The sequence below is a fragment of the Zootermopsis nevadensis genome, unplaced genomic scaffold, assembly GCF_977971745.1.
Source record: "Zootermopsis nevadensis isolate Lab colony 2312 unplaced genomic scaffold, Znev_1.0 Znev_ptg000058l, whole genome shotgun sequence".
Lineage (NCBI taxonomy): Eukaryota > Metazoa > Arthropoda > Insecta > Blattodea > Termopsidae > Zootermopsis > Zootermopsis nevadensis.
Genome location: NW_028259189.1, coordinates 325,876 through 340,380, shown reverse-complemented (window position 1 = coordinate 340,380; position 14,505 = coordinate 325,876). Strand labels below are relative to the sequence as shown.

General features: G+C 38.5%; 1 protein-coding gene across 4 annotated transcripts; it reads left to right on the top strand.

Annotated features, from left to right (window-relative positions):
• Positions 1 to 5,012: 5,012 nt before the first annotated feature.
• On the top strand, positions 5,013 to 13,793 carry LOC147871335 (uncharacterized). 4 transcript variants are annotated; one of them, XM_087339985.1, is made up of 8 exons: positions 5,013 to 5,166; positions 5,755 to 5,827; positions 6,578 to 6,782; positions 7,475 to 7,569; positions 8,215 to 8,405; positions 8,664 to 8,807; positions 9,382 to 9,465; positions 13,685 to 13,793. In XM_087339985.1, the coding sequence occupies exons 1-8, from the start codon at positions 5,140 to 5,142 to the stop codon at positions 13,763 to 13,765; spliced, it is 900 nt and encodes a 299-aa protein (XP_087196111.1). In that variant the 5' UTR covers positions 5,013 to 5,139; the 3' UTR covers positions 13,766 to 13,793. The 4 variants fall into 4 exon arrangements, 3 of the variants coding, with proteins under 3 accessions (XP_087196111.1, XP_087196110.1, XP_087196109.1); XM_087339984.1 differs by lacking the exon at positions 13,685 to 13,793 and adding an exon at positions 10,022 to 10,174; XR_015532456.1 differs by lacking the exon at positions 13,685 to 13,793 and adding an exon at positions 10,022 to 10,040 and having other exon boundaries at positions 8,664 to 9,465.
• The last annotated feature ends 712 nt before the right edge of the window (positions 13,794 to 14,505 follow it).

Sequence of the window (14,505 nt, the reverse complement as noted above, 5' to 3'; positions counted from 1 at the left end):
TTCCTATGAAGCATTTACTCCCACCATTGTCAGGGCTGATGATGTAGGCAGTAGTTTCTCTTAAGTGTAAGCAGTTACATGGCTTAACACTCTAGAATACCAACATCCACACGGAGTTCCACTGTCAGGACACACATAAAATTTTAGAAATATTGGTTAACGGATGACGTGAGTATCTCACCTGGTCTTTGAGTGGTGGAGCATGAGGTTAAACGTTTGGGTGTAGAAGCAAATGGGTCACTTGATTCTTGCGCCATTCAATTCACATTCTGTTCACAAAAAGAAGAAAAACAAAATAACACCAGCAGTCAGTTCCATGCAACAGTTTGTTCAACAAACACATTCACACTTCTTATGGAGTGTTCTCACTACGATAACTCAATTCAAGTTTGAAGCAACTGTTCTTGAACTTGGCACTTCACATTCAACTGAAATATCCACCTCTTTCAGTTTGTGTCACAACCTGCTGTTAAGTCGTGCAACTACAGTCTTTTCTGACTCACTGCTACTCACACCTGAGGCCATTTCACCTGCTTCAGTAGGAAAAGTCGATCTGGAATATAATTTAATGATGAACTCAGCAACCAAGAGTTGGTTCTGTGAGACTACCAGGAAGTTTCAAGTCCGGTGTGACCTGGTTTGGTTCAGTTTCAATTGCTTCAGAGCGAACACTCCCCAGATACTAAACACCAATCACAACTGAGTTTCAAGAAAGAAAATGGAACACAAGAATCTAACAAAATATACGTGGCAATACAGAAGTTCCCTGGTCTTTTATTCACTCCCTTAGTTCACTGTAGTTTTTGACAACACTTAATAAGACTTTGGGTAAACTGCTCAACTTCTTCCTGGCTGCATTCGAACCGCGAGCTCTCCCAGTGAGGGAGGGTTTGCAGAATTATATTTATCAGTGCACTGGTGTGACCCTCCACATGGCTGGTTAATATTTATGTTATGGACACTGACAAATGATTATTGCAAAAATTTTATAGGATTATGGTAGAACACGAGTCAGGAAACCAGGAACTGGCCCATTATCACAGAATACCACTGTAGTCAACACAGAACTAGAACATCGGTACACCGCTGATGATCACAACACACACTGGGCCAGCGGAACAACAGCATACAAGCCAACACTAAACATATATTACAATAAGAAATAATAAATTGCCACCCCATAATAATAAATGTTTAATGCTCCATGTAAAGCTGGTCCCAAGTTTACATTTAGTATTGATAAAGGAGAAACACCAGAACCACATTTCACACGGCAACAATAGATTTTATACAATCCACAGACCATCCCATATTTTAAATTATTGATTTTAATTCTGTATCGTTTTTATTCTAATACTGCAACGTTCTGCATTACTGTTATTATCGTGAAGGGAAGCAACTGCCTGTCTGGAAATGCGTCCCATAGAAACCTGATCTTACAGCCCACAAATAATGCGAAGCAACGGACACAATTAATCTAGTGTCTGAGTGAACGAAATATCTCTGAGAAGAGTGTTCTGTGTCATTTTGCCCACCATAAATCCTACATGGACTGTCTTGGGTTTCAACCCGGGCTCCCACATTGAGAACTCGGCAACTAACCACATGAGCTGTGGACTTTTTCTAAGGTCAGTTGATGAATACAGCCTGCCATGATGGAATTAAACTTTTGGGAATAAATTCAAGGTTGCAAATATTACCTAATTGTGTCTTTAATCTTAATCTAAAATGTAATGTAATATTATGTATGATCTTGAGCTTTCATGGCGACTGTGTACAATAAAATCCTTTCGGGCTATCAGCCGCATCAACTGGTTAAAACATGAGGAGACTGTTTCGAGGTCCATCTCTGTCCTCATCCTCAGGGTAATGAACTGTTTGGGGCTCTCAGCAGGTATATATATGACACGGTTGAGAGCCCCAACCACTTCATTACCCTGAGGATGAGGACAGATGTGGACCTCGAAACGTTGTTCTCCTCATGTTTTAACCAGTTGATGCGGCTGATAGCCCGAAAGGATTTTATTGTACACAGTCGCCATGAAAGCTCAAGATCATACATTAAATACCGTTTCAAGATTAAACATCGTAATTCTAGGCAAAACTTGCACTGATTACACGGCCACAGGAATCTGGGAGTCTAAAATGTCAAATTTCGTAAACTGGGAGTAAAGTAGATCGTAATGCTAATTCACTTTATTGATAGAGCTACCAAAACCGGCTGAACTTCTTTATTGCCCCGAGAGATGGCTCAGCGAGTATGAACCCCTCTCTCCTCGACTACTAACGCTCATAGTACCAAGACTACTCAATAGAGTGCATCCGCTACCGCAAAATAATATTGATTTTATTTTGGCCTGCGTGAAAGAACGCTGTATAGAACACAGATTTTAAGATCACGAATGAAATGAGGCAGTGAAATTTATTTTACCCATTACTTTTACGAGCTGCATACGGACCTGTCCCTCTGATCCAGTCACCAAATCAGCCAACATTTCTTCATTAAATCTGGCGTGAACAGAGTGCACTGGAAGCCTTTTTAAGGAGTAATTAGATTTGTGTCAGCCCAGCGGAATTCGGCATAGAATTCACAATATTCTTTATTAAAATTTCTAAAAAAAGAGATTCTAGAACGAACTGTGGATTAATATAAGCCACAAAATACAACTATAAAATTGTCAAGTCCAAATTGTAGGCATATATGAAAAATATAATACCCACCTATCATATTAGCCAACATAGACATATGCTTATTTTGCATGGATCGCGTTAAAGAGCAAATGAGTGTAAGAACAGTCATTTGTTTTTTATCTTTGACTACGCTTAGTCCAGCTGAGGTCGTTGCAAATATTCCGTCCCAGTCAGAGGCCACGCCCAACATTTCGGAACAATTTCTTATTCTCACGGCCTGGAATTGTTAGCCCCGCGTCGACCCAAAGGTCGGAGAATCACCCCTTGTCGGCTGTCCGCAAATGCTTATTCGAAAACTCCGTATCTGGCGGCCATAATCTATCATGATCCTGGTTTTGTGTGGACTACGGGGCGAAGTTATCCAAGCGATTTTCAGTTCGAATCTCGTACATCGACACAATCCCCACCTTGTCGAAGGCAAATTCCTCAGCAGTTCCTAAAATCCATTTACACATTAAACCTGTCCCATTCACAATTCATAACAAACTTAGCATCCGCCATTTAAAGCCGCCTGTGAGATTAATGAAACTCTGTGGCACCAAAATCTAAAAGAAGAAATCGATCCAATTCCTGCCCCCCCTTAAAACACGCCCAAAATATCCGTTTCATCCAATCGCAGTAGACTAACATGTTGGTATCGGCTACCCCCAGTTTTCTGGTTCTTCTCAGTTACTTTAAAGCAAGCACAGAATGTACTCTCGCGATTTATCATTCATAAACATCCTGGCATATTTAATTAATGGATACGCAACATTATCAGTTGATAGAGCGTTGAAGGAACAAGAATGAAACACCATCTTCTCAGTCATGGTGAACGCCTTCTAACTGGTTTACCCATCAAACTACGTGTATCTCAGCCCTCAAAACAGTGAAGGAGGCCGTGGGGGTAGAAACTTCGAAGTCCTCCCTCTGTAGGCCTCATCTCCGCCTGGACCAGCTTAATTTCTCGATTTCGCACGCACATTTCACGCTGAGGCGAAAAATCCAATTGTCGGCAGTTGGTAGTCAGTCCAGTGCTTTAAAAACATTCGAGTGCACAAGAACTTGTCAGTGGGGCGCATTTTCATACACCTTTTATTCTTATGCACCAAACTACGTGCTTTATTCAGCCGCCGGTCGAATGCGGTAAATTACATTACCACAAAAACGTTTCCGATATTTGGGTAACCCTACAAATTGTACAGCACTTTACTTTTGAGACATCCGGTGGCATCCGTGTTAGTCGACAGTAATACAGAATTAAGCTAGGATTTATCAATGGATTTGATGCTCCTGTGCTACGCCTACTGAAAATGCGTCGTTAAATAAACCACGAATAAATGAAAAATCATTAACTACTATAACCACACAGAATCAGCAGATTAATTTGGAGACACCCGGTAGCTTATGGGCCTCATCAGTAAACGTGCGTCGTTTAATACGCCCGTAAAAATTATCTCAGAAACCAACATCCTAAGAGAGACTCGAACCGAGGACTGTGTATTCGTGTCCGTGACCTTAGACCCCGTAATTTCCTCTCCGAAACGAAAGAATTTTGCCTTGGCGTCGATTTCTTCTCGTGGGTGCTTTCCCGTCAACAGAAACCATCTTTGTCGGGTCTCGAACTCAGTGTCGAGGCCTTCGTTTCCGAAATCTCCTCTTCGAAGCAAAAAACTCTTCTTCTGTCTCGCTTAGTTTCCGAGCTACAGGAACCGCCCCTGAAGGAAATCGAACCCAGGACACTTTTCCCCAGAGTTCTGACCTTCCTGCGTTCTCTCATTAGTCAAAATGAATAATCGGGATTCGAAGGAAGGAAACACTTTTCCTCGCCAAGGGGCGATGGGTGCAACAGTGCCCGGGCCCCCCAAAAATCGTCTTTAAAATTAAACAAGTATAATAAAATACGACGATAATTTTAAACAAGGGCAAATTAAATTACAAAATTTACTTCAAGCCTCTTTTCATCACCTTTAAATTTATTTCGTTTTACACAGAAAGTATTTAATATTAATTATTGACTTCGTATATTTAGGATGGAATGTAACCAAATTATAACTTGTAGTAATTAAAATTTGTATTTCTTTAACTACAAATAATGTGTAAACACGAAACGCAGTCGTTCTTATAAAATACGAAAACCTGCGCGAGAAAGATTGGAATTCGTAAAGCACACCTGTGACGCAGACGTGCAACAGTCTCGATTGGCAGGCCATAAGGTTCATTTTTCATTTCTTATGCACGCCTGAATGAACCGAATTGCACTCCCTCTACTGACTGTTGCGTCACAGGTTATGTAGGTATAAATAGCAGTCCACACCCCCCCACTACTCTACTCAGTGGTTGGTTGGCTCTCCTCAGTGTGAAACGAATGGTGGTGTGAGCAGCTTCTAGAACAAGATAATTCTATATATAGTGAAAATCTTTCCTGCAACCTGTTTAATTTGTTATTCAAATCTTGCTGCCTGGGACATGGAGGTCTCCAGCTCTTCACAATGGGTGAGCCTACTTATTATTAATATTATTATTTCGTTATCTTGAGGGATTGTATGTCATTCTTAAGAATTCAAATGCTAGCAGCAACACACGTCCGCCATCATCAACAAAGTTACTTGAATTCCGGCTAAGCTAAACAGCTGATAGGGACCTATGACTGGGTCACTTGTCACATTCAGACATTGTTAAAGGTTGTTTTCGGTCTTAATTTTTTCGTCTAGAGGAAAGTTATTGTTGAGTGAACAGCTTAATTTCTCAGGATCGTTGTTTTGTATTACAGATTAATCATAAACTGACTTGTATATTGCAATTAAAGCTTTGAAACGTTTCCTAACATGCTAATTTTAAAGGTAAATCATTGATTAAAAGGAAGCCCTCGTTATCTGACACAGCCTTAATTTCTGTTCATATAAATGAAGTCTTCTTAATATCTTCTGTTAGAAACGAAAATCAATTGCAGTGCAGCACAAACAGCCAAGGCACCTGCGTTTTGTGTGTGACTGGGACAACAATTTCATAATAAATATTAACTTCATGAAGTTGTAGAGAATTCTTGGACTATAAAATAACTCATTTTGTGTCTGTCCTCAGGTAAACCCTGCTGAAATGCATATGAGGGAGCTGAAGAGCCTTCAAAATAACATTGGATGGCTGGCAGCAGACAGTAAGTGTCGTTTAATTCTGTGCATGCAGTAAATTGTGGAGTATAATCTCATCAGTATGATGTTCTGTCAATTATGATGCTTATGCATCTTTCTAGATGTCCAGATATGCTCCCCATAATATCATTATTTCATTATTTTAAGTGATGTTAGCAAAGGGAAAACAAAAAGTGTTAAATAGACTGTAATAAGAATTCTCCAAATAAAATCAATTTTGGTTTATTATAGTCACTGTCAGACATTTTAAATTTGCTGGACTTGAAAGAATCATTTTCTAGTGTTGAATTATGTACTTTTACTTTGCTCTCTGAGAGTTGAGACCAGGAATACTTAATTTTGTGTCCACGTGTCAGAAGCCATCTTATTTCTTGCGCCTCAGTCTCTAGTGACGAGGAAGAGCTCTGTCTGATGGGTCCCCCAGGGTAGACACAATTCCCTCTTTCGGCAAGACTCAATCAGAGCCAGCCTGTTTAACGACGTCCTCGTTGAGATGAAAACACAAAACTGTGCGTCTCTTATTCACAATTCACATATTCTCTGTTATACTGATGTTACTGAAACCTCGCTCCTTCTTTACACACAACCACATTCAGATACGTCAACAGCGCATTTTATTACTTACGCTTCATATGTCTGTAACTATTCAGTAAAAAAAGCGTCAGGTACACTGGAGATAGCCATGTTTCTTTATATAATGTTGGCCATATTCTGATTATCATAATTTTTATACATGGATTCCATCATTCTTTCAGGAAAAACTCAGGAACACCAGCAGCTGCAAGTTACAGGGCAGCCAGAGAAGATCGAAGGGAAGAGGAAGGCAAAAAGGTGCCAAAAAACACCAAAGTGCGCAAAGATAAAGAGGCCGCCTAACGCCTTCATGATCTTCTCAAATGAATGGAGAAAAGAACTGGCTGCCCTGTACCCTGCAGACAGCAACAATCAGATCAGCGTGAGGTAAGTTGTAATACAAAATGTACTTCAGGACAATTACGTGTTAATAATTTAATGTGCAGAGCATTCGTGAATGACAGATTGTCTTCAAAGATATTTGAATTCAGTGGACATGTATGATCATTGAACGTACGTGAACGATGATAAACATGGCGACGGTGCGAACCTGTAAAATTATATGTGAGAAATTTCTCGTGTTCAGAACGCGCACTTAGAAATTTGTACTTCTATTTCGTGACGACACTGATAATTGCGGTGACGATAAACTATGAAACCTTATAATTAAAAAAATATTGGCTCTTGCAAGATTTGATTCACAAAGTCAGCACTTTAAGCTGAAGGCTAATTTGCTTTCCATTGCTGGATTATAAATTTATATTTACCTTATTATAAAATGAACACAGGATATTTAGGGCAGTAGAGAAGTAGAATTTATAAGTCCGCCGGGAACTATTCTTTTACTGTAAAAGTGCAAAGATCCAAAATTGACAGAGAAAGCATGAGGTGAATTCGAATTGGATATATTATTTCCCTTTGCTGAAAATGTTCTGATCGTCGAGAACAGGTGAAACATTTTGCACGCCGTCATACGCCACTGCCTTTGCCTTTACCCAGCTGCAGCCCTTGGATGATGGTCCTCCGGTGCGTCCTACAAACTGCCTGTGTTCTTACAACTTCTGCTTTTCTATTTGCAGACTTGGATGTATGTGGAAGGCACTAAAAGGTGTGCAGGACGATTATTTTGACCGCGCGCGACAGGCGGCCGCGGAGCATAAGAAGAAATATCCCGGTAAGTAATTAATTCTCTTTTAACCTCAAAAAGCAGCAAGAAGCTTCCAAAAAATGTACCCGAGAATTACGAGGAAAATCACATTCAGATTTATTTGGGATTGACTGCTAGCGATTTTAAGTAAGAGAACTTTTCACGAGACTTTACTTTTAGCAACATATTTTAAGATTTGAGTCGATCAGAGCTGGAGTGGCAAAAGTCAACAAAAGCACAGAAGGCGTATTTTTTTCCTTATATTTCGAGTTCATTTCCTCCCAAGTCTACACTGTATCAAAATCCAGAATTTAATCATCATCCTCAGCCTCACCACCACGAAAACTCATCAAAGTCTTAAAGTGACTTCAACCTCGACACTGAGGCAGTACTTTACCCGGAAGACCTCCCTTTGATGCCACTTCAGTGTCATTAATTTTTGCTTCGTTTTAACAATCGCAATAGAAATATTAATTTTGTATTATCAGGAGCTTTCACGGCGACTAATTCGATGCCAACGTTTCGAAGAAAGATGCATTGTTCTGTTCCTGTCTTTCTGTAATATATGATTTATGAATGTCGCTGATTTTCCTTCTCTGATGTCAAATCACGAGATCACAAGCGACCGTTAACGGAATGCTGTGACCTGAATGTCATTCTTTCCGATTTCAGGTTACATCTACATCCCAAATGAGGTCCGCAAACAAAAGCGCCTCCGGGAGGAGACCCGTGATAGGAAGTTGAGACGCCAGTCAGGGAAGCGACGCTCCACCACCGCGCAGAACAGCAGCGCCCTTCCCCTCCCTATCCAGGAACATCAATGGGGAGGATTCCCAGCCACACAAGACGTCCTATCATCAGAGGTGAGTCGTCGTCGTCATTACTATTTGGACGAACTCACTCGCCTGCCATCTGCCGTCAGGTTGAAGCCTGTAATTTATATAAAAGTCCACACAACTAGAATAAGTCCAGTGTCTTTCACCTTGAGCTTCGTCACAAATTCCTTCACAACCTGCATCCTAAGAGATCGCGTGCCACGAGATATTCACCGCATGTTTTTCCATACTTGTTACCCATAATTCCAATTGCAGTTCTGATCCAAATGTTTACTTCCTTTCCAGATTTCTGACGCAACAATAAATCCAAGTGCAATTAGTGACATGGCATTTCAAGAAATTCTGAAAGAGCTTAATTTGTCTCCTGAATATTGCCCACCCAACAACTATCTTGGATTCCCAGCCACACAAGACGTCGCTTCGTCAGAGGTAAGTCGTCGTTATTACTATTTGGACGAACTCACTCGCCTGCCATCTGTCGCTTTCACATGGAAAACGAACAAGTGTGGAATGTCAGAGGCGAAAGATGATCAGAGTAAACTCCCGATTGCCGCTGTTTGTAAGAGCGCATTGCAGTGGATTTTATTTAGGAGATTCCACTATTTAAATCCCTGAAACTCTGCTCTACGTTTTAAACATTAATTTATCTGTTTTCTGTTTCTTTAAAAATAAACTGGCTGTGGACAGGAAATATATGTTACAAAAAGTTTATATTTATAAGGACATTAATTATGCACACGTCACCATTTTTCTTGACCTACGAATATTACGTCATTTCCTACTTGAGCACTGAAATCTCCTGTAATTAAACTTTTATTCCTGTTAGCCATTTCTGTTGGGTTTACATCAAAATCCTCTGTCACATTTTTACCAGATCCCATTTGGAAAGCGTGCATCTGCAAAATATCCACATTAATTTCCATCGTACTATTATATTGCATGTCGTATCAATACTTTGTTTCATTGGTTGCAGCCCACTAATCCACCACTTTCTAAATTTCAGGGACAAAATAGAAGCAGCGAATATGAACTGCCATTTCACGAAGGGTTACTGGACGCCGACCTTCAGCAGTTCATTAATGATGAGGTTAGTGTCAACTCTCCTTTGGATTACAACAATTACGTGGGCCGAACACTGATTCGTGGAAGCATTTGACCTATTTCCAGCCCTCCAGAAAGTAAAGTAAAGTTTGTCCCGCTATGCGCCATGTAGGCGCTTGGGGTGAGTTTAGGTATAGCTCCTCTCTTCCTTGACCTCGGCACTAGATGGGGGGCTTTACCCCCGGGAAAGGACCCCGGTACCCATTGTAGAGGAGGCTTGGTGGGCCCCAGAGCCAGTCTGGACGCAGAGGCTAGAGGAAAAATCCTCTGCCCCTGTCGGGGATCGAACCCCGGCAGCTAGTCACTATACTGACTGAGCTATCCCGGCTCATAGCCCTCCAGAAGTTACCCCAAAAACTGCTGAATCAGGTTGAAGCCTGTAATTTATATAAAAGTCCACGCAACTAGAATAAGCCCAGTGTCTTTCACCGTGAGCTTCGTCACAAATTCCTTCACAAGTTGCATCCTTAGAGATGTGTTTCTATACTTGTTACCCATTGTTTCAGTTGCTATTCTGATACAAATGTTCATTTCCTTTCCAGATCCCAGAAATGGACAATGAGCAATATGCCCCCATTTGGGAAGATATCCTGAATATTCTGAATTCAGAAGATTTTAGTATTTAAATACTTTGATTCTTTTTAGAAAATATGTTACAAAGTTTTTTTGTTAAATCGTTTTAGTTAAATAGTTAAATCGTTTTAGTTAAATAGTTTAATCGTTTTTGTTAAATAGTTCAATTATTAATTTTTTGTAAAATAGTTGTTTTTAAATAGTTAAATTGTTCAGTTTTTGTTAAATAGTTCAATTATTAATTTTTTGTAAAATAGTTCTTTTTAAATAGTTAAATTGTTCAGTTTTTGTTAAATAGTTAAATTATTAATTTTTTGTAAAATAGTTGTTTTTAAGTAGTTAAATTGTTCAGTTTTTGTTAAATAGTTAAATTATTAATTTTTTGTAAAACAGTTGTTATTAAATAGTTAAATTCTTTAGATTTTGTTAAACACTTAAATTATTAAATAGTTTCTAATTAAATATGAATTATATATTTAAGGATATTAAATAAAAAACATGTTCATAAAATTCTCTGTTGTTATTTTGGCAAAGTAATATTTCAACGAACTTGTCGCCCTCATTGCACTAGTGGTTAATGTGGTCACCACTGGACCCAAGATACGCGGGTTCAAATCCGGCCAAGGTCGGTGGATTTTTAAAGGGTGATAAAAATCCATAGCACAACTTCCTTCGGAGGGGAATTAAAGCCGGCGGTCCCATGCCTTAGATTTAGGGCACGAAAAAGCATGAACGAGATGTTTCGTAAGCAAAACTCGCTGGCCACATATCTCCTGATTCCTACTAGATGGCTCTAGCAGACAAAAATAAGGACTGATTAGAAATTGTGTGGAGGCAGTGGGCTGGTCACTCACTACTGGCAAATGCACACTTCGAAAAGACCAGGAAGAGAGAATATTTTAACTTGGTACCACAAAACACGAGTATGTGTACTGAAACAATTAGTAACAATATTCTGGTGTGGGGGAACATTTTTTATTCCAACATTCTCAAGGTAACAAATCATCGCTGCTACTTACACTACATGACTGAAACTTCGGGCTCTGAATGCATGTTCTTGTAGGAGATCCAAAACAACCCAGAAGGCACAAAATTTTAATCACTTTTCGCTTATGTAAGACATGCTTAATTTGGCCCACAGTTTAACAACGCACCCCTCCGCATTTGTCTTATTACCAGTCAACTTTCGTTCTATGTAGGATTTGAGGTTGTGATGATGCAAGCAATCTTTACTTTTTATTTTATCATACAAGTATCAAAACCTAGCTCAGTGTTCTGCCAACATCTCTCTGGAGTCAGCTTGATTGTGTATAAATATAAACAATTAGTCCTATTTAATGACCGTAATATAAAATAATGATTTTCTGGCTTGCCACTTTGAAACGCAAGATCTAAATTCACAACACTTACAGCATCATCATGGTACTACAAACTAATTATTCCGTGCTGACATCAAAGACACAAGTTATTTGAATACGCAAAATCAAATTAACACGCTCTGGCATTGCATAATGCAAATAAAAATATTAAAAAATTGTGAATATAAGAAAAACAAAGGTCTTTACCATTCTTCTAAACACAACAAAGGTTGACCTCAACATGAACTGAAGAAGAGGTGAACTGTACCAAAATCACTCACAAACTGGAATTATCATAAACACAATTGCAGTGATGTAAGTTTACGTGTTTATAAACACTGGAAGACCATTTGAAGTTTGTGGAAAATAGATAAAAATGTTATTCAATGTCTTTTAGAAAAACTATTGTCAAGAAGAAAATTCATGGAGAAACTAAAAACATTAAAACATGGGAGACATTACCAACCTATATAAAACCCTAAGAGCGAATGAATATAAGGAACACAATATGTACACTGGGAACTTTTGTTTTGCAATATCATTTTTACCCGTGGTTAACAGCTTGCAACAATCTGAGAGAAACTGATTTGCTGGTCATAATTGATCTTCCAAAAATGTTTAAATGTTTTGGATTTCGGGGGCCTTTAACAAACTTATGACTTACATGCTTCACGAAAAGAAAAGAAAAACACGAATCTTACGCCAAACATGTACAGTACATGCAGGTCATTCTTTATTTAAGTCTCCAAAGAAATTATGAGCTTCTGGAGATCCAACTTGCATTTAGTAGTTCAGAATATAATAAAGGAATTTATAAAAATTAAGAAATATTGAAATGGGTGACATGACTTGTCTGCTGCCAGTTCAAGAACTACCATTTAGAGGTCATGAATTATCTGAGTTGCCCCTTGACAGAAGTAATTGTAAAGAATATTTTGAACATTATGAACCTCTGCTGAATGACCTTTTGCTAAGGCACATCTCTGGCCATTCAAAATAATTTGTTAAAAGCCCTCCATGAAGTGTTGCTAGTTGACATTTCAAGACAAATTCAGGAACCACCTAATATTGGATGAAACTTCTCATTTTCATTTTGTCATGAGGTACATTCATGATAGTAACAGGTCTTTCTGCTCAAACCCTTTCTCTCTGTGTTCGCAAATTCTTACATTTTGGTTCATACATTACAGACAGGTCTGGGTATAGATTTTATTCACAAAATAAGAGAAATTCAAAGTCACGTGCAAAATGAACATGACACACTTCTCAATTTTCTAACAAAAACCAGGGAAATGAAGAAGGCAAATCCTGACACAGAAAATTCTGCAGAAGAGAAGTACAGAAAACTTTTCTACAAAATTACTGCTACTACATAAGTGAGAAATTTTACATACATAACTTTAAGGCTGCCTTTCCTGAACAGCATACACAAAAACTGCCCGTGTATTTTTTACATTCTATTCTTCATGAAAACCTTGACACTAACAGTAGTCCGAGCTACTGATATTGTTGAAAATAAGCCATAGCACTGAACGGGACAAACCAACAAATTAAGCAGACATCACACAAAATATCATTGCTGGGTAAAAACTCAGAGCACTGAGAAATAAACAGTCCATTCTTCTCTGTCATTCCAGCGAATGGTGCATGACGGCACAATCCTTGTGTTTTAAGTCACTAAATTCAGTAACCGATACTCAGACGAGAACAAAAATATGATCTGAGACTGTTGAAACCATAAGTATTGCAACTGTGTTTGTCGGCATAACTGTAAGTGGTTACACAGGCGGTTGAAATTAACGGATAATGATTAATTGATTGATTACATAAATCTATATTTACCTTATTATAAACTGAAGACATGATATATAGGCCACGAAGGCATACTATGAGCCTGAAGTTCTCTTTGTAATTTTTATATTCTTGCATTTGACCTATTTCCAGCCCTCCCTCCGACTTGTAAATTCCGTGCAGATGAAAATCACACGACATAAAAGTTACAACACCAGGCTGGTTATGACAGGTAGATGAAACAGAGGGTAAAACAGAAGTCACCCCAAAAAATGCTGAATCAGGTTGAAGCCTGTAATTTACATAGAAGTCCACGTAACTAGAATAAGTTCAGTGTCTTTCACCATGAGCTTCGTTACAAATTCCTTCAAAACCTGCATCCTTAGAGATCGCCTACCACGAGATATTCGCTGTACGTGTTTCCATACTTGTTACCCATAATTCCAGTTCCTATTCTGATCCAAATGTTTATTTCCTTTGCAGAATCCAGAAATGGCCGACATTGAATTTGCGTCCTTCATTGAAGAAATAATGAATCTGCCCCTTCAGTTACGTAGTTTGTAATTAAAAGGTTAAATAGGTTTACTTAAATAGATACATTCCTTTAGTTAAGTAGTTACTTTGTTTTATTTAAACAGTTAAAGTTCACATATTGTATATTTCAATTCATTTATTAAAGTGCCTGACAACAGCCAAAAAGGCCAATAACAGCCAAGCACTAACAACAATACAGACATTACAATACAAAAGCAAACAAACAATGAACTGAAAACATAAATGTACAATATTGATTTATTGCATAATAACTAATAAGTAAAAAACTAAATGTTATAGACAAGTAAAGTAATAATTAAACTAAAAACAGTTTAATTTTGGACAAACAACATACACAATAAAATGTCATACTAAGTAAACAATAAAAAACCATGATTATTGTTTAAAAAGCTGACTGACCTCAGCAAGCAAAATGCAATCTTTGTTAAAGATGTCGATGGTCCTACAGACTGCATTGGCAGCAGAAACACTTCTGGCAGAGGGACTGGCCTTGAAATTACGTTGTACAGTAAAGGTAGAATAGTCTCTGATAGACCTAGTAGGTATGCAGAGACTAACTGTATCAACAACAGATGAGCAACTAATTTTGCCTTTAAAAATATTCACGAGGAATAGAGTATCCAAAAGCCTCCTCCTTAAATGTAACGATAAGAAATTTAATCTAACTAATATATCGTCATAATTATAGGCACAAACGCCATTAAAGAATCTCGCGTAACACAGAGCTACAAATTTCCTTTGAATCCTTT

Coding starts and splice junctions, on each gene's coding strand:
- LOC147871335 (XM_087339983.1), top strand. CDS start 5,140: ATGGAGGTCTCCAGCTCTTCACAATGG. Junction 5,167..5,754: donor TCTCCAGCTCTTCACAATGG/GTGAGCCTACTT, acceptor GTCTGTCCTCAG/GTAAACCCTGCTGAAATGCA. Junction 6,783..7,474: donor AACAATCAGATCAGCGTGAG/GTAAGTTGTAAT, acceptor TTCTATTTGCAG/ACTTGGATGTATGTGGAAGG.